General features: G+C 38.5%; 1 protein-coding gene across 1 annotated transcript in view; it reads left to right on the top strand.

Annotated features, from left to right (window-relative positions):
- Window positions 1-1,214: 1,214 nt before the first annotated feature.
- The window catches only part of sema3c (sema domain, immunoglobulin domain (Ig), short basic domain, secreted, (semaphorin) 3C), a 34,716-nt gene continuing 17,370 nt past the window's right edge, over window positions 1,215-18,560 (top strand). Inside the window, 5 exon segments of the mRNA XM_055153487.1 lie at window positions 1,215-1,394; window positions 4,188-4,334; window positions 15,918-16,078; window positions 16,589-16,651; window positions 18,431-18,550. Of these exon segments, the coding sequence (XP_055009462.1) occupies window positions 4,220-4,334; window positions 15,918-16,078; window positions 16,589-16,651; window positions 18,431-18,550 (459 nt within the window). The 5' untranslated portion in view covers window positions 1,215-1,394; window positions 4,188-4,219.

The raw sequence follows: 18,560 nt of genomic DNA, 5'->3' as shown, positions 1-18,560 counted from the left end.
TATTACCATACATACAGTTCACCAATAATACAGGGAATTTCCTTTATTTTTCAGCGTTTTCAGGAAGTGAGTCAGTGCAGGCCAAAAGTAAAGCTGTTCATATTTGTGTCATTATTTTGAAATCAGTAACATAATTGAGAAAAATGCAGACTACTACTTTTATTTCTCAAAATTGCTTAGTACGAGAGTTTATACTGTCCACTTAAATTTAAAAAAAATCATATAATTGCATTTTCAATATTTTTCTCAATTGTCTTGTATTTGTGTTGTAGAGCTGGGCAATATGGTGAAAAAATGTAATGCTTTTTTGTGTGTAATTCAGTTTTTTCCCACCCACATCTAATATTGGTCAGTTCCTGTCATGCTCATAACCACAGTGTATGAACATTTAAAAGTAACTGATGACTTTTAGGCAATAGCTAGTATATATGAATCATGATTAACTCAAAATTATGATGGCTCTTAGAAAAGTGTGACATAAATTTTGCAATAACACCCACACCTTCCCCCCTGTTTGTTTCACTATAGTCAGCCATGAAGTACTCAATTTTGTTGCTTAAGTAAAAAAAAAAAAAAAAATGCTCTAGTAAAAGTGTTCCATAAAAAAATTAATAAATAAAAGTATTAAAGGATCTGTTTAAAAATATAACAGTAAAAGTGTTTTGCACAGAGTTTGAGATCTAATGACGCTTCAAATGATTAATATAGATACCTACAATTTTTACTGACTACATTACTTTTCTTCCTTTAGTTAGTTATGTTCCACCACTACTTTCTATGCACTTAAAATAATCAAATGTAACTCCCATAATGACTAACTGCATATTTTTTCTCTGATATACATATTACTATGACTCATCTCTGCCCCAGCTGTAAGGACCTGGCGTCTTAAGTCTTTTACCATATCCCTGCTGTACTTTCTCTCCTTTTGTCTTTAAAGTCTTTCCCTCCTGGAAATCCGGTCCTGTAACAGTGAGGAGGTCTCCACACGTGTCTATTTGATCACATTCAAAGAGCATGGGGTCAGGCCTGAATGTGCCTGACCTATGGGACCAGCCTTGTGCCTCAGTGTGAATCTCCCCTCTGATGTTTAAGGCCGTACATGTTAAAGCCATCCAGTCGCTGTCTAGTTAACAGCGGGTGGGAGGGAGATGGGAGGAGGAGGAGTAGGAGTGTGCGTGCGTGTATGTGTGTGTGTAATAGGACACCCGCCTTCTCAATGCACTTCTCTGTGCTCTCACTCAGTCCTGTCTGCTCCCCAAAGCACTCAGATGGACTAGCTGAAGAATTTTTTTTTCTTTATCTAGAAACGGGACGATCCCATTTAGGAATAACACAGCCAGAGTTGCGTTGATGCACTCACGATTCTGCAGTGAGAAGGAATTTCTTTATCGGTAAGTCTTGTTTGGGAGAGTGTGCCTATATTGATCATTTTCCAGTGACAGCAGCAGGCTTAGAACACATGTTGGGTATTTGACAGGTGCACTAGTAGCAAAAGATTTAAGAAAAAGTGCCAAAAAAAAAAAGACTGTTAGACTTTTATAGCTAAAGGTGCATTGTGTAACTTTCTCTGGTGGAAGGTTCGCCACCTGCTTTTCTCCATAGAGGTATTATCGCTTTGTCTGGAATGTTTCACATTAAACCCTTCTATCGTGATGGAGACCAGGCCAAGATAAAAGTCAGATCTGTGGAGTGGCAACACCGCTCACTATCAGAATGCCTATTTTTCTAAGTATATTTGAGTAATTGAATACATGTAAGGTAGAGCTGTTTAATGTTATACTCTGGAACATTCCAAGTAGAGCAATGACATTTCCATTGAAACAAGAAGGTGACAGACCCCTTATCAAAAAGTTACAGTGTGGACCTTTAAATAAGCATTTTGTCAGTGTGTTTATAATATTAACCCCAGAAGATTGTCATAGTGATACAGTGGAGAAATGAATCACAAGGTGTCAATAGTTGTGATCACAAGATTCCTGTTTGCAGTGTAAGTCAATAGCTTGAATTCACAGATGAACACATTGCACTTCTATGCAAGCCTGATTATGTTGTGCGTGTGAGGGGAATAGTGTCTGTAACAGCCCATGACAAGTGAATGACAGGGAGATGTGAGAACACATGCAGTCTTGTGAGGTGAAGCTTTTTCGTCATATTTGTAAATGAGTCAACAGTTCATAATCATCGGGGAAAGAAGATTTATTTATAGGCAACCTGTAATTTTGGGTTAAACCTCTGCAGAAGTTTTATTCATTGCATGTTTTTTCTAACACTCTGGCTGATCAGCTTTCTCAAAATGCTCATTAACACTGCAGATTACTGGCGGTGGTGTGTTTTCTTCATTATGTATTGATTTATTATTTCTCTTTTAACAGAAACAATAGTACTTGAGGCATTTTGAAGCAATAGTGGTGAGGTCATTTATGCAGAGATGTGTCAGTGAGCCAAATTCACAAAAGTGTAAAAGCAGTTTAGAAACATGACCTGATGCTTCGGAGAACTCCCCTGATAATGATTTCCACAGCTGTAACTGCAGTGCTACCGGCTACCTCTTTTAGCCTCTTCTGTGATGCTAATTTGTGTATTTATTTACTTTTTTTTAATAATATTGTATTAATAGTATAGCTGATTATTATAGACACATTTAATATGCCAGATGAGGAGCTGGCTTCTGTCATAGGAAACAAGTGCCTCACCCTACAAGGCAGTATTAGGTCTAGAGTGGAGCTCGGCCCGTCTGTTCTCGGCATAAACTCCAAATACTTAAATTGTCTGAAAAAAACTACAAATTCTTTACTTTAAAACAAAAAGTTGGCAAATATGTGACACAATAAACACTGTATAATAACAGGTTCTCTGGATTGCTTCTAAATTTTCCAAAAAAAAGCAACAGAACTTCATGCTGTATAATGTGACATCCCCACTAAGACACTGAAGTTGAAAGAATTGTATTTGTATTCATACTTGTTCCAAAAGAGATGGTGGACAATGACTGTGCTGAAAATGTGATTGATATCTGTAGTACAAATGTTCTACTACTTAAATAAATAAAAAAAAGCCAAAAGTACTTCTATGGGATGTCTGTTAAGGATGCCATTTGAAAACCAACCCTGTGAGAATGTGGACAGAAGCCAGAGTTGGACCCATGTGTCAGGACAGGGTCAGGGGGGCTGAGGCTTCCACGAGACACCCTGAGGTGCACCGGGACCTGGAGAATTGTGAGAGAGACATCCAATAGAACAGATGAGGGCTAAAAGAGCGTTTTAACTTTTTACTTTTCTCACAAGCAACAAAGATCTCCTTCTCTTTGCAGTTTCAACATATGTGGTCTGCACCTGAGCTGTAAAACTGTGCTACAGCTGTGTAGTGAAACTTTGCACTCTCTGATACAGGCCATTTGTGCCAGACACCCAAACAGACCATTCCCCTCATCTATCAAAATACTGTATTGGCAAGAACTATACACTTTAAACTGAGCAAGAATTGGTTTCACTTATATAAAATACACATAGTAGTAAGCCATATACCTCCAGAAATATTTACCACAAAACACACTTACATACACAGCATTTTGGTAGTACTTTTTGTTGTTGTTTTTTTTTTACTTTTGTGTAAGCATGTGCAGTGGTCCAGCGCTCTACCTGCCTCTATCAATTATTGAGCTGCTCATGTCCTGTTATGGAGAGAACAAGAGGAGGTGCAGCCACAGTTTGTTCTGTTGCTCTTTTGTACAGATTTAACTCATTTATTATTGAGAGGCATACTTCTGCAGGGGCTGTGGAAGTGAAGTGTGTACATGACATGTTAGTCTGCCATCTGTGTCATGACTCGCTTGAATTGATCTACAAATAAAATACAATCTCAGTGGACAATACTACATGAACCAGTCTGCCCATTCTTATCTGACCTCATGTGTTTCCAAACAAAACTGCAACTTGCAAAGTTGTTAAGAATCATGGTGATGATGCAAAGTTGTTTTTTGTCTTTTTCTTCAGATTCTGGTGTGTTTTAGGTATTATTATTATCCATTTAATTAATTCATAAATTAATCACTGTTGTTTTTTGTATACTCACTTACCTAAAAAGATTTTGAGATATTTTAATTATTAGATGTATGTGTGTCTATGCTAAATGTTTTATTCAAAAGTGTTTGTTTCTTATTGTGTATTTTTTCATCTCTCTTCCAGCCCTGACTGACTGTGGTCCGTGGCAGTGCATTATGGGTAGGCCGGAGGGGTCCACCATGACGCTCTCCCTCCTGGCTCTATTCTGTGTGTTGTCTGGGGGGTCCAGCCTCCTACAGCCTCAGCCCAGAGTCTTCCTTTCCTTTGAAGGTAAGACGTCACCAAATAGTCACATCTGTTCTCCCTAAAATATATATGCAAGTCTTAAGTCTATGGAAGTGCGTTGATTCCATACCACATGGTTTGCATTTCAATGTCAAACAAATGTTGAGTAATCAGGACTAACTCAATTCTACATAATTAGAGAATCCCACACAATTTGCATATCTTAAGAAAATATGGTAAGATTAAACATTTTTCGACATGCATAAAAAAATCATATGTGCTGACAGTTGTTTCTAATCAACCCCGTGTATTCTCTTATGCTGTTGTTTTATTACAAAAAGTCAAATCACAGTTGTAGTGTGTGGTGCTTCTGAGCAGAAGCCCACCTCTGCCCTGGTTAAACTTTAATGATGGTGCAGCACAAGGCGGACGTGCGGGTATTGTAGCAGCTTCAGTTTTAGATCCTCTTGTTTTATTTAATTTCTCAGACAGAGGTGATTTGATGAAAGTTTGATGCTTTGTATGGTGGTGCACATGCCTGTTTCAGTGTGCATGTTGACCTCCTGCTTTGGGAGGCTGAACTAACATTTTGTTTTGTCTTTAAGTAAATCAAATAAATTGTACTAATGTCTCACTATAATATATTATGACTATAACAGCAGAGATAAGAGAGGGAGGGAGACTTTGTTTTCTATTTCGTATTCCATAGAGGAGTGAAGCGCAGGTGGTTAGGTGGCTTACAGGGTATTTTGTTCACACCAAAATATGTTCACTATAGCAATATAGAGCAATATGCTTTACATTGAAACCATCTGTTCTGATTCTGTCATACTGCTGATCACAGAAACACAAACCCATACTGAAGTTGCATTCTTTGTTTTCTTACATTGCTTACTAGACATAAATGTTGCCAGACCACAATTCAAACCACATAATAAATATTCAAATTGTAAATATTAACCTCAACAGAGAAAAAAAAAAGGGGAAATATGTAAAATTGACAGTTTATTGGTCTTTTATGGAAAAGTGTTTCCTCGTCCTTAGCTTACACAGAGTGTTTCATACATCCTGTATCGTCTTGTGACAATGACAAGTCCATGAGCCTGTTTAGATTATTAAGCTGTTATAGACTGAACATTGTGATTTATAATGAGCAAAATGTTAAATACATTTATAAATATAATGAATTACATTACAATTTAAAATAAAATACCTCAAAAAGGGCTATTATGTCCTTTAAGTCTTCCTTTAATATTGTTACAAGTAACTATATTAAATTTTAGTAAAACACGTGACACTGATACAGCAGGCCTGCGTTATGTGGTGTCGTCCTTAGTGAGTGTTTATGATCAGGATCATTTAACCTCATCAGTGCTGTGTATTCTCTCGCTCTCGCTCTCTCTCTCTCTCTCTCTCTCTCTCTCTCTCTCTCTCTCTCTCTCTCTCTCTCTCTCTCTCTCTCTCTCTCTCTCTCTCTCTCTCTCTCTCTCGCTCTCTCTCTCTCTCTCTCTCTCTCTCTCTCTCTCTCTCTCTCTCTCTCTCTCTCTCCCCCCCGCTTTGGTGCTCTGGCAATCCTCCAGCACTAACAGCACTGACGACTGCAGTATACAATAAGTACAGTGCGTGTCAAACAATGAAAGTTTATTTAAGTCAGTGCTCCTCTAAGTATCCTCAGTGCAGTCCGGTTAAGACCCCAGATGAGATAACCTTTATAGGAGCTGATTGATTCATTTGATATGTGCTCTGTAATGAGGCCTGCCTGACAGTACAATGAGCCACAAGGGCTTCATTTAGAAAGACCAGGTGCCCAGATGAACAAGCAGACATGAGGGAGCAGATACAGAAGATCCCAGTGCTTCTACATGCTATGGTCGACCCTGTTCATGCTTCATTGCCTCCACTGTAACAATCCTAGCATTCACAACACACTTATAATATCCTGCTGCTGCTGCTACTGCTGAGTCTGTCCATGTCTGACGCTGCAGGCCCATTGAGGGCATACTGTATGCTGTGCATTCCTTCACTTGATTGCATTTTAGCGGTAACCTTTTTACGCTGAGTCACCCCCAGTGCCATGTGGTTTTCTTTCTATCCTTGGCTCTGTGAATTGTACAAGGTTAGATGACTAGCTGCCCCAATTTTTCCATTTTTGGGAGGAGCACATTTAATTATCATGGAAAAAACACATCACTTTAAATGAAAGTTATTATGCTGAGCATCTAAGTGTAAAGGCTTGATGATGGAGGCTACAAATTAGGCCAGATAGTGAAAAAAATATAACTATCAACAAACCTAACCATATAACTAAAGAAAGAAGGGAAAGGGTTTAGAGTGCATGCTTCAGTAAAGAACATAATGCATGGTGTGAGGTGAAATCAGTGATTGTGTGTGATTATTGAGATTCTTGACAGAGAAAAGCACATGTCTGTCAGGTCAAGTAGCTAAATCCCCGTCAGACAAGGGTAAAATATACCATTTCCATCTTTATGTCTCTCTCTGTAAACTTGAAGAATTATAAATATCTGAACTAATTCTTAAAGGACACATATACGCTATTTTCTGATTATAATGTCATTTCCTCATCACAAACATTACTGCAGTTGTGTTCTCCTACAATGTTCTAACATGGCAAAGCTTACAAGAGTCAACTGTAATATTGGACCTTTAACAGTTTTTTGCTTTGAGTGGCTTGTCCTTGTGTTTTGATGACAGTCTCATTTCTCCATTGTCCTTTGGGAATGACCTTAGTTTTAATTCTGTTATTCTTCCAGAGCAACTTATTGAACAAAAAATGTATTGGCAAACACTTAGATCAATTCAAGGATACTCAAGGCCAAATGTAAATATGTTCATTCAAATCAAGGAACTCACTAAGATCAATGAGCAGCTCTGTAGCCAAGGTGACTTTACTGAATAGAAAATCAACCTTACTGTTACATGTACATATGATTGCACTTCTGACCAAGTGATGTTATGGAGTTCTCTCAGTGCAAATATTTCCTATACAGCATACTAAGGCATTATTAAAGGTTCACTATGTAACTCGTCACCTGCTTGTTTCTATGGCTGTGTCTGTATTGACTGAGCGGGATCGCCTCTCCACTGATCTGACATTCCAGACAAAGAAATAACATCTCCCTGCAGAAAAGCATTTGAGTGACCCCCCAGCAGAAATGTTACACAATGCACCTTTAATGGTGATGATGTTGGAGAAAGTAACGTGTCATTTAAAGTTTAAATATCTCTTACTGTTTAAATTGAAATATAATTATAGAAAAAAATCTTCAAAAGCAAAATCACCTCGTCACCTTTCTGACACTTATAAAACACCTTACAGCACAGCAGGGCCCTTTAACCTGCACTTGATCCTGGCAGGTTGAAGTTTTAACACAGTTTTCCTGAAGCCATTCCCGAGTGTCTAGTAAACACATCAAGTTCAAGGTCTGACTCATATCTCCCTGTGGGCTCTGCAGCACCTCTAAGTCTGTATGGAGCCCCAGTGACAGTAAAGCCAGAGATTTAGGCCCTGCTGGAGTTATCTGCCGACTCTTGTAGCACACAGGTGATGGGTCAGGGCTGTCTCTACATTCAGGGCCTGTGTAATTGGCTGGGGCTGTTGCTGGTGACATGTGAAGCAGAGGCCAGGTGCTAATTGGGGCAGAGGGAACACAAACGAGCTGGCAGGGGGCCCCGGGTGAGTGACAGGCTGTCATCTCCAGTTTCAGCCCCTAAAGGGAATGTTAGGCAGCCCTTTAGCGGGTCAGTCGTGCAATCAAACACAAGCTGACAGGGTTTGCTGGATGACAACTCGCATATAATGTACATATAACAGGTTTACATTCAATGATAGGGATGGAACCATATCTCTCAATACGATATTTACTGCAATATTTTGTGGAGGCTAAAAGTGTGAATATGCTACTTTTCTTTCATAATTCAGATTATTAAAATTTAAAAGTGTGTAATAACAGTTATTTAATCACGTCATGATATACGTAGTTATATGTATGGTATATGTATATATCTCTGTTTTTTAAATTGTTGCTGCACCATAACAATTAATTTAAACAACGAAACTTGTAAATCGATATATTGTGATGGCCCACAGTATTCTTCTGAGACTTTTGACAATACGATATCATGATATTTCGTTTGTTATTACATCCCTATTCAGTGTTTGAAAATGTTTCCTTTACTGTTCTGAGCTAAGAACACACACTGACAGTGTTGTTCATCTTTTAATCGTTTCATCAATTCAGTTAATCATTTTAACAAATTGTGGATTTGTTAAAACTATACACTGAATCTCAAGTTATCTCTTGAAAATTAGATAAAGGCAGCCCTTCAGCAGGTGAGTCGCCCTGGGTGTCTCACGAGAATAACCCATTGTAAAATAATGTAAACTAAGTGAAAATAATATTTATCCAAGTGATTTATATGAAGGAAATAATGTGACTGCCTAATACATTTCCTGGTTAACATTTACCTTTCTAGACTTTGTGACTGCTTTAATTTGATACATAGTTTTCATATTACATCAAAATTGAACTTTAAAGTACTCTCTAAAGCCTGCTCTTACAGTAAACAGCTATAGTCAGCTGGTTCACTGTGAGCAATTGTTTCATACAAACATGAGCAAGTCTTGTTTAAGAACTTGAGAATTCTACAGACATATGATTTCCATTACACTGAATATAGATAATTGGCTGCAGACAGTATAAATGGAAAAATTAATGAGATGCAGTAGATATCACATCACCAGTGAGCCAACAATGGCCTCAGTGCATATCTCGTGGTTCCATCCATAAGAGCATGTGTTTGGTTGTGTGTGCTGCTTAAGCAGTTTGCGTCAGGCTGGGAATGCACACTATGTCTGTTGGATAGACAATCAGACGACTGTCAGTGTGGCTCGCACTGGGTGGTCTCTTTGCACTTGACTAACACCTTAAATTACCTTTCTCCATATTTATAGTATAGAATATATACCACTGAGCATACTGTACACAAGCTCTGGTTTGAGAGGTGCAAGGTGACCATCCTGTTTGGACATGAGCCATTTTTCTCTCGAAATGGGCCAGAGCGTTTCCAGGATTATGCATTTTATTGGGCTGATATTTGAGAGGGGTCCAGCGCAGTGTTGGTAAAGTGCACTCACCCAGAACTCCACACAAAGGCTTTTACATTGCACAGACAGGAGCAATGATATTTGGCACAAGGTCTGAGGCCAGTGTTGTCTAAGGAGATAGGTAGCAGAGAGGCAGGCTAAGCTCTTGCCTCAATATTTAGTGTGATGGGTGATTGTGCTGTTCCCATTGGCTGCCCCTGACAACCGCAGAACAAGCGCCTCAATGTGATTTGTGTAAAGGACAAGTCCCATTAGTATAGAGTTAATTTATTCATCTCTTTCAGCTCTGCGGCCAATTGATGATGTTGTGGATTTGCATTAAGACTGTAAAGCCGGGGTGTAATTGGCTCACTGTTCGCTTGTCAAGTGTTAATTAGGTGCAGGGACCTTTGGCCAGTGTTCAGTCAAAAATAACAAATCACTAAAGTTTGTTTGTGTCACTGACCAAAGCTTTTACTATATAGCAGCTTACTTTGTCACTAAAGTTAAGGCATGAAGAGGTAAGGATATCTATGAGAATGAGTCTATTCCATTAAAAGTTTTTTGTTTGTTTGTTTGTTTGTTTTTTTGCTCAGGGATAATCAGCTACGTGGTAACTAATGACCACAAGACCTATAATTGTATTTAAAATATGTTTTTGAAACTTTATAAACTGTCAAGTTATTAAAACATTTTGTAGGATCTTGCATTTTAAACTGCCTTTTTGGACTCAAAACAACTACGTTATGGATATTAGTTACCATGTAGTTGCTTAGCCCCCCAAAAAATGTCTATGAGAAAAATGAAAGGAAAATTTACTTCAGCAAGCTGTCACTGCTGAGCTTCATTGAAGCACTGTCCTGTCTGCTCTAATAGTATACCACTGAACATAATTATGACACTTTTTCAGTAAGTTTCCTGAATTCACAGATTTACACTAAGAAAATCATTCAGATTTTAAGATCTGCTGAAAAAACATATGTAAACATGTGTATTATTATGTATTATGTATTTTGAGTTTATATCTTAAAAACAGCATTCCTTGCATTATAATGTTAAACCATGCTGTCCCTGCACTTTCAGTCCATTGAATGTCAACAGTCTGGTTATAGACCAGATACTGTTGAACTGTCTATAAGAACTGGGTGGAATACAGCCATGGTATACTGTTTACTCCTCAGCACTATAAAGTTAAAAAAGGCAATTTTGTAGCAATTTAGGCTTGTTTTTAGAAATGTCATGAGAAAACAAAACAACAGAGAAACATCCAGAGACAGACACATACTTTTCACACTACCAAAAATGTTGCCCTATTTTTGACACTTTTTAATTGTTGTTGTACACAAGTAAGTCACAATAACAGTTTTTTTATGGGACCATTCCACTTTCACCACAGTCAAGTAAAAGAGGATGCTATTTATACTTATGTGGCAGAGTGGTTAACGTACAATTAAGCTTAGTAGAGCTTCAAATCATCACCATGGCTCTCCCTAAATTTATCTCACTCTCCAAAGACTTGCATGTGAATGTTATGTTGTTGAATCATAAATTGCTCTTTACAAACCGACTGCAAGATCAATGCTTGGCTGTCAGTGCTGCATCTAACTTCACATTGTCCAGGTCCCACCAGACTGACATTTGATATTTTAATTGATTTGTGCATGTTTTAATAATCCTAATGTCACAAATACATTTCTTGACACTTAAAAACACATAAATGAAAATCGAGTTTGGTTAAATGCAGCATATAATAATGATGCATGTAGGTGAGTATGTCATAGTTTCATACTAAATACCAGGAAAAGGTGTAATACGTTTTCTTCAACACAGAGAGTGGTGATTATGCAAAATGTATATTTTTTTAGCTTTCTACCATGTTATAATGTTGTTCCCCCATTTAAAATATGTGCAGTAGTTTCATTAGCGGGGTGCATGCTGATTCTGTTGTGATAGAGCTCTGAAGGGACTCAGTGTGGAGAGCAAAGGCAGGGGGGCTCAGAGCATCAAAAACAAAAGTGAAACTTATAAAAGATGTTAATACAATGTTTTCAGCTAATAAAGCACTTTCCAAACAATAAAAGGTAACATGGTGATCCAGATATTTGTTAGCAGTTACCCCTTAGACATGGAGCTTGTAACTGCATTTAACATTCAGAACATAGTGCAAGTCCACCAAGATGGTACCCAGAGTCTGGAATTTCCAGCTGTACTTCCACTTACTTGTGACCTCTTTGGCATTCAGAAGCTTATCTGCTTTAGCACAGCACACTAAACAAAGCACATCCAGAATAAAGCCAGTGTCAGCTCTTCGTTTCCCATCTCCTGCATTGACTATCTCAGATCCAATCAGCACTGAACTGCAGCCAAACCACAAAAGCTCCATGGGTCACAGCTCAAGGTCAAACCCAGGAGACTGCTGAGAAGACCTGAGGAGCAGGTCAACCACCAACTGTTCACACACACTGGAGTGGTTAAAGCACTTGGAGATGTTCGAGAACGTAATTGTTTCTAGTTTGTCAGTAGTGAAAAGCGAGGATCACTAAGTGTGAAAAACATCACGCACAGCAGAATGACATAGGTCTAAATTACAAGGTCCACAAACAGTTTTGACTGTTATTCTCTGAGGAGCTATAGAATGAGTTCAACAATGAGGAATGAAGAATGAAACTGGCGCAAATATGAACGAGAATGATTTATGAAACTGGCGCAAGATATCGTAACTGTTTATGGGAATACATCTGTTGCATTTGATGATGTTTTCTGTTATGTTATGTTATGTTATTTGATGATGTTATTCATTCATTTATTAAAATATTTTTGTCGTACTTTTTGTCAGCATCATAGAAATAAAAGGAAATAAAAAATAATCATAATGACTAAAACTAAAAGTACATACAGTTTTCTTGACTAAAACTATGAATAAAATTTGACATTTTCATAAATTAAAAGTACTGATATTTTTGTAGTCCCAAACCACTCCATAAACAAACTTTCAAGAAACACATCTCCACAGTTTATCAAACTTTCTATTGACTTCCACAATCCATGAGGAACTCATTGCAACACTTCAGATCACTACTAAAAACTCACCTGTTTAACTAGCATTGACCCCACGACTTCCATCTTCCTCTACTGTTTCCTTAATCTATGTAAAATGTCTCTGAGTGTCCAAAAAAACACTATATAATGATCTGATGTAGATGTAATATAGATATATTCAGCTAAACTAGCATGACATTTTGAATGAATCTTAACTAAAACTAAGTTAAGATTTCTGGTCAAAATGAAAACTGCAAGCATTTTCAAAAGGTTAAGAGCAAAGGTGATGACACTAGGGGAATTAGCAGAGGTAGCATATATTTTATTGGCATGTCTTGCATCAAAAGGTGAGGCGTTGGAGGTCACTGCTTGCGTATATAGATAGGCCCAGTGGTTATATTAAATGACCTGCTCTGATTGTGCAGGCCTGCCTCTCCCTCTCCCAGAAGGAGCAGGTGCACCATCTGGCAGTATGAATGTTGGGACTGTACGACCCATGACTCATGTGTTTGTGTGAGGCTGAGGAGAGGAGAGCAGACACTGAGCTTGGATTATTTGAACTACAGAAGGTTTAAGTATGTGAACGCCCCTGCAGTGTCCCAGCACAGCAGCAGACCAAGTGGGACTTCCTCTCTCACAAGAGAGAAGTCTATCATTTCATCCCAGAAAACAAAACAGGGGTCAAAATAATGTTGTAGTTAAAAGAGCCTAAAGAAACTGCATGATGTAATCGACAGGACTGTTTATAACAAGGGTGACTTAAGATACATATATATGTATATACGTATATTTAAAAAATGTGTTCCTCACCTTCCACGGTGGTAGGTCTCTCTCACCCTCGTCCACCTTGGGTCATCTACCAGAGGCCTGGGAGCTTCAGAGTTCTGCACAGTATCTTTGCTGTTTCTAGTACAGCACTTTTCTGGACTGAGATGTCTGTTGTTTTTCCTGGTATCTGCTCTCCAGTATGGGGGTTACAGCCCAAAGTGCTCCGATCACCACAGGCACCACTGATGCCTCCACCTTTCAGGCCTTCCCCAGCTCTTCCTTGAGCCCCTGGTATTTCTCTAGTTTCTCATGTTCCTTTCTCCTGATATTGACATCGATGTCCACCACCACAGCTTTGTTCTGTTGAGAGAGAGAAAGAGAGATTCATTAAAGAGTGTACTGACTCAAAGCTCAAAACCTAAATTTGGTGAAGTGTGAGGTTCAAAGGTTTACAGTGGATATTTTACAAGTGAAATTATTTATTTAAATTAAAGCTACTTTAATGGCTTTTACTTTATTAAAGTTCAACTCATTATTCAACGATAACAGTTGGTGAAATCTAGTTACAACAATCTGCAAATAATAATACTTTATTTAAATGCCCTATATTAGGCAAAATTGACTCTTGTGATCTTTAAGCCATGCTATGTTGTTACTTCATCAAATACTGTTTTGTTTAATGTATACATATTTTAATAATCTTTATTTATTAGTTTGTCTATATCTCCAAAGCTGAAAATGCCCAGTTTCACCTTGTGATGTGATTAACAGCTTCCTTTTACCTTTAGTTCAGTAGAAATGGGCATTTCCAGGGATGAAATCATCCAGTTGATTCTAGTGATAGTGTATGGAGTTTAAAACACAGTGAACCACTGTATTACAATATCATATCACAAGGTGGAACACATTGTGATAATATGCAGTCATAATATGCAGGGACGCAGGGTGTGTTAAACATGTGCGAATGAAATAAAACACAAATCCAGGTATGCTTTTGATGAGGAAACAACATTGTAATTAAACATTAGAAAATTGAATAATATGGCGTAATATGGGTCTTTTAATTGTACATAGTGCACTATGTATGGAGATATAGTCTAATCCCAGTGCTTTTGAAGCAGAAAGATGTAATCTTTGTAGAGATTTGCAAGATTTGGTGGTTAGATTTTTAACCTCATTTCAGCTCAGTATGAAGGCAGTTTGTCTGTTTTTCATTAGTTGCAATTATTAAGATGACAGACTGGTCAGTACAATAGACATGTCTAATAAGAAGCAAATATTCGTGGGAATGTACCTTGTTTCTGAAGTGGTTAACTTGGCTTTATTTAAAGTTAAACACTTAGGGCTTATCCCACAGATGCCCCATACAACAGCCTGTGATCAGCGCCAAGAGTGGCACAGAAAAGCCACTTCCCTTTAAGATAAAAGAGGCCAGTCTCAAAGCGTATGTCTGACAATAATGAAAATGTGACTTTAGCCTGAAGCACTAACGCACAACTGAGGGACCTGTTTGTTGATTAGAAGCTGAACACAAGAGGGTCAATGGAGAAACAGCATTGTGGTCCGCCCCCTGCTCTTAGCTTAGATTGGAAAAGTGATAAATATGCATGAGTTTGCCTGGGACCAGAGAGGCCTTTGATGGTATATGGATGAGGCTTTTCTTTCTCTGGAGTAAATGCTCTCAAAATATCTTGATGTTTACCATCTGGGTACTTCTGAATTGTGTCCGTGCTTTTATTGGAATTTTTAGACAATGTTTCTTAACACAGTGGCCAAGTTACCATATAACCTCCTGACAAATTGGTTTCCATAAAACATTTGAACAAGGAATATTAACCGTATATGGTAACGGTATTTATGTATGGGTCAGTCGAGGCAAGGAGAGAGCTGATGTGTATTTAGTGTGAATAACGCCATACCCCAGAGGTGCGCGGAGGAGTTCGGAGGAGTTTGGGAAAGATTCGTGCGTCTTCAGTCTCTGATTGGCCCCAAGCTCCATTCATCAAATAATTCACGCGCGTTTAACTCTTAAAACCAAACTGCTCTGTGAGGATTGTGCGCTGTAGTCATCTTACCTTCATTTTTGCCACATGTCTCAGCCTCCGTTGGTCAAAAACTGTAATAATCCACTAAGACCATTTGTGATGCCATGTGCTCATATCGCATTCAGGACCATAACCAATTTTACGATTAACTTAAGTCAAATGCATGCATTTTTGACACGTTTATTTACTGAAGTCCATTCTGTCGAGTTGGGCCATTAGCGCCACCTGCTGCTGTAGAAAGGTATTGCGTTATTGGGTCACTTTGGTCATAGCAGTCAAAATGTAGCTAAGACTAGTGAAACACGATGACACAAGGTACGTGGAGAGATAAAGATTTATTGCTGATCTTGGAGTAGAGCGTCTTCTCCTCAAGCTGAGAAGCTCGTTGATGAATGGATTTTCCTCTACTCTGGGGCAATCATTTAGATGTCTTTTAATCAATCTGTGCACAATATTTCCAACTTTCACGTTAACATTTGGAAAATATTTACGAGGTCTTTTAATGTTGTTGTTGTTGTTGTTCCTAAACAAGAGTAACTAAGTGAAGCTTGGTGTTGAACTTTTTTTTGTGCAGTTAGGTTTTTATTGCAGATTCCTTTTGTGTTACTTGATTTGACTGTATTTTCTGAGCTAACGGATTGATTGTTCATTCTTCCTTTGTGCACCTGTCAGACCTCCAGATGTCAGACTCCTTTGAACACTACAGTGTTTCAGACAAGGCCATGGACTACAGGATTCTGCACATGGACGAGGACCAGGACCGCATGTATGTGGGCTGCAAAGACCATGTTCTGTCTATGGACATTAATAACATCACCAGTGGCACGCTTAAGGTTAGCACTCTGATTACTGTAAACATGTGTTATGTTTCACTATGCACTTTACTCCAAGAGAACATTAAAGCCAGCTCACAAAGTGCTACAATTTTGTTTTTTTGTGCACAATGTTATGCAAATGACAGTGCATTAGTGATGATCAGGACACTTTGGGGTAATCCTGGAGAGTTTTAAAAATGCTGGAGCGGGTGTTCACTGATTGTTCATGCAGGGAAGGAGTTATAGCTGGTGTAATTGACAGGATGAAGTGCATAAACAGATGGGGGAGCATTTAGAGTCCACTAGGGAATGCTGCTCTGCATCCACTTTGAACCAACCAAAACGCTTGATGTATTCATTGAGCTGCACCTCTGGGCACCTCTGCCTGCTTTAAAAGCACACATTTTCCACACATGCTGCCACCAGGCTCACACACGTCTGCTTTGTTCCACCATGTCTGCCCTCCACAAATAAATGTGATTCAGATCTTTCCATGGCACTGTCACACTCTGCCTGTTTTCTTACCAGGTGTTTTGGCCTGCGTCAAACAGTAAAATAGAAGAATGCCAAATGGCAGGAAAGGACCCCACGGTAAGTAAGAACATATAATATCATTATAAACAAATTACATTTTTTGTAAATTAAACTAAGTGGAGTTATCACATGAAAACATTTAACCTTACATGGAATTTGTAGTACTAGGTGTACCTCTTATGAAAATACCTGTGCCTCCAACTCTTCAAAATATACACTGGTTGAATCATGTAAATCTCTTTTGTTATCAAAAACCGTTACCTTAATGGTGCAAATACTGCTAAGGTGTGTAATGCCTATTTCAACCCTTGTCACAAACATCCTTTGAACTAGTATAGTATAATATGTTGCTATGTGCGTTTGTTTCTGCTGCTGAACATTGAATTTCCTTCAGGATCAATAAATCTTAAATCTAAAAAACTGTGCACAATCTAAACAGGTTTGGTAATCTTTTTCCACCAGGACCATGTAGTAAGTATTCTGGTTTAGTCAGCTGCTCAGATATACCCCCAGCCGGAGTCACTGCAGTCTTCTGGGACTCTGGACCATCTGTGCTCTGGGACAGATCCAAACACATGTTCAGGTTCTCCGGGTCAGAGCAGGATCCAGTCAACAGTACACAAAAATATGGGGTGAAATTATTTACTAACTACACCATGAAATTGCATAACAAAGACTTGTTTTCTGTTGATTCCTTGGTTTGGATCATGCATTATTATCAAAAACAGATTATACATACAAGATATAAACATTAAACAACTTATCACATTTATTACACTAATTCATGTATTTAATAATGCCATCTGCGTGGTAAGGCCAGGAACTCAAACTATTTTTATTCTTATGTCTCTGTCCAACAAGGCCGGCTGTTTCTCCTGCTCAGTGCTGCAGAGAGGAGAAGGTCTTTCCATTCATGAATGTGTTCTGAGTCACTGGCTGCTGATATAAACTGATACAGTGTTTGGATGAGCCATGGCTGTGTCGAGTAGGCTACACCCTCAGCTGTCATTCTGGGCATATGATTCATGATTGATACATTTCATGTAAACTGTTCCCAAAGTCCATTTAGATTAAATGAATTATTTTTCTTTTTTATTCTCCTATAGTTTCCATAGACATCACTTGTATTGTCCATTTCCTTATTTGTCATTGTAAGTGGTTTACTTTCAGAGTAAGGGCAGGTAGAATATTCTATTTAGTAAGTTGTTAATTTAATACTTAGTATGAAACATTTACTTGAATAATTGAATTATGACTACAAGACCAAAGCTACCAAAGAGATATGCTGTTGTTCTAGTTTTAAAGGTATGTCTGAAAAACTAAAATATATTAATTAAAGAGACAAGTAGATTTTCTGTATCCGAAATGTGGTGAGACACACTTGAGTTTGTTCACAGCAGAGTGGTGCAGGGCCACAGCAGCTGCCGTTCATGGCCATGTTCCCAACAGCTCCCCTGATACTCTGTGTCTCTGTGTTCTTCTCCTCCACATTTTCTCCTGCCTAGGCTCTGGTTCGTGTGTGTGATCAGGCCTAATTAGACTCAAGGTCCATCTCCATCTGCTGTAGGTGTGGGAGAGGAGCAGCGACAGACAGAAACCAGACCCACAGACTGTAAACTGTATCATGTAACATAGAAAAAGTCACATTTGTCACAATTCTGCTAGTGCGATATGCAATTTTGAGTTTTATTGTTTCCATGTGATGTGGTTAAAAAGGACGTATTAATATCTTAGTCACTCAAACTTTACTGGAGCTCATATGCTGCAAGGTTTAATATTGACCCTTTTTATAGTGATCCTGACCTTTTGCGTATGTGTCTCTTATGTGTTTTGCAGCATGGCTGTGGGAACTTCATCCGCGTGGTGCAGCCGTATAATCGCACTCATATGTTCATGTGTGGAAGTGGAGCCTACAGTCCAGTCTGTGTCTACATCAACAGGGGCCGCAGACCAGAGGTGGGTGGAC

Source organism: Boleophthalmus pectinirostris, unplaced genomic scaffold (assembly GCF_026225935.1).
Source record: "Boleophthalmus pectinirostris isolate CB_2022bp ecotype Guang Dong unplaced genomic scaffold, ASM2622593v1 HiC_scaffold_18, whole genome shotgun sequence".
In the NCBI taxonomy this organism is placed as follows: domain Eukaryota; kingdom Metazoa; phylum Chordata; class Actinopteri; order Gobiiformes; family Gobiidae; genus Boleophthalmus; species Boleophthalmus pectinirostris.
The sequence above is the reverse complement of the archived record's forward strand: the minus strand, read 5'-3'. Positions and strand labels throughout refer to the sequence as shown.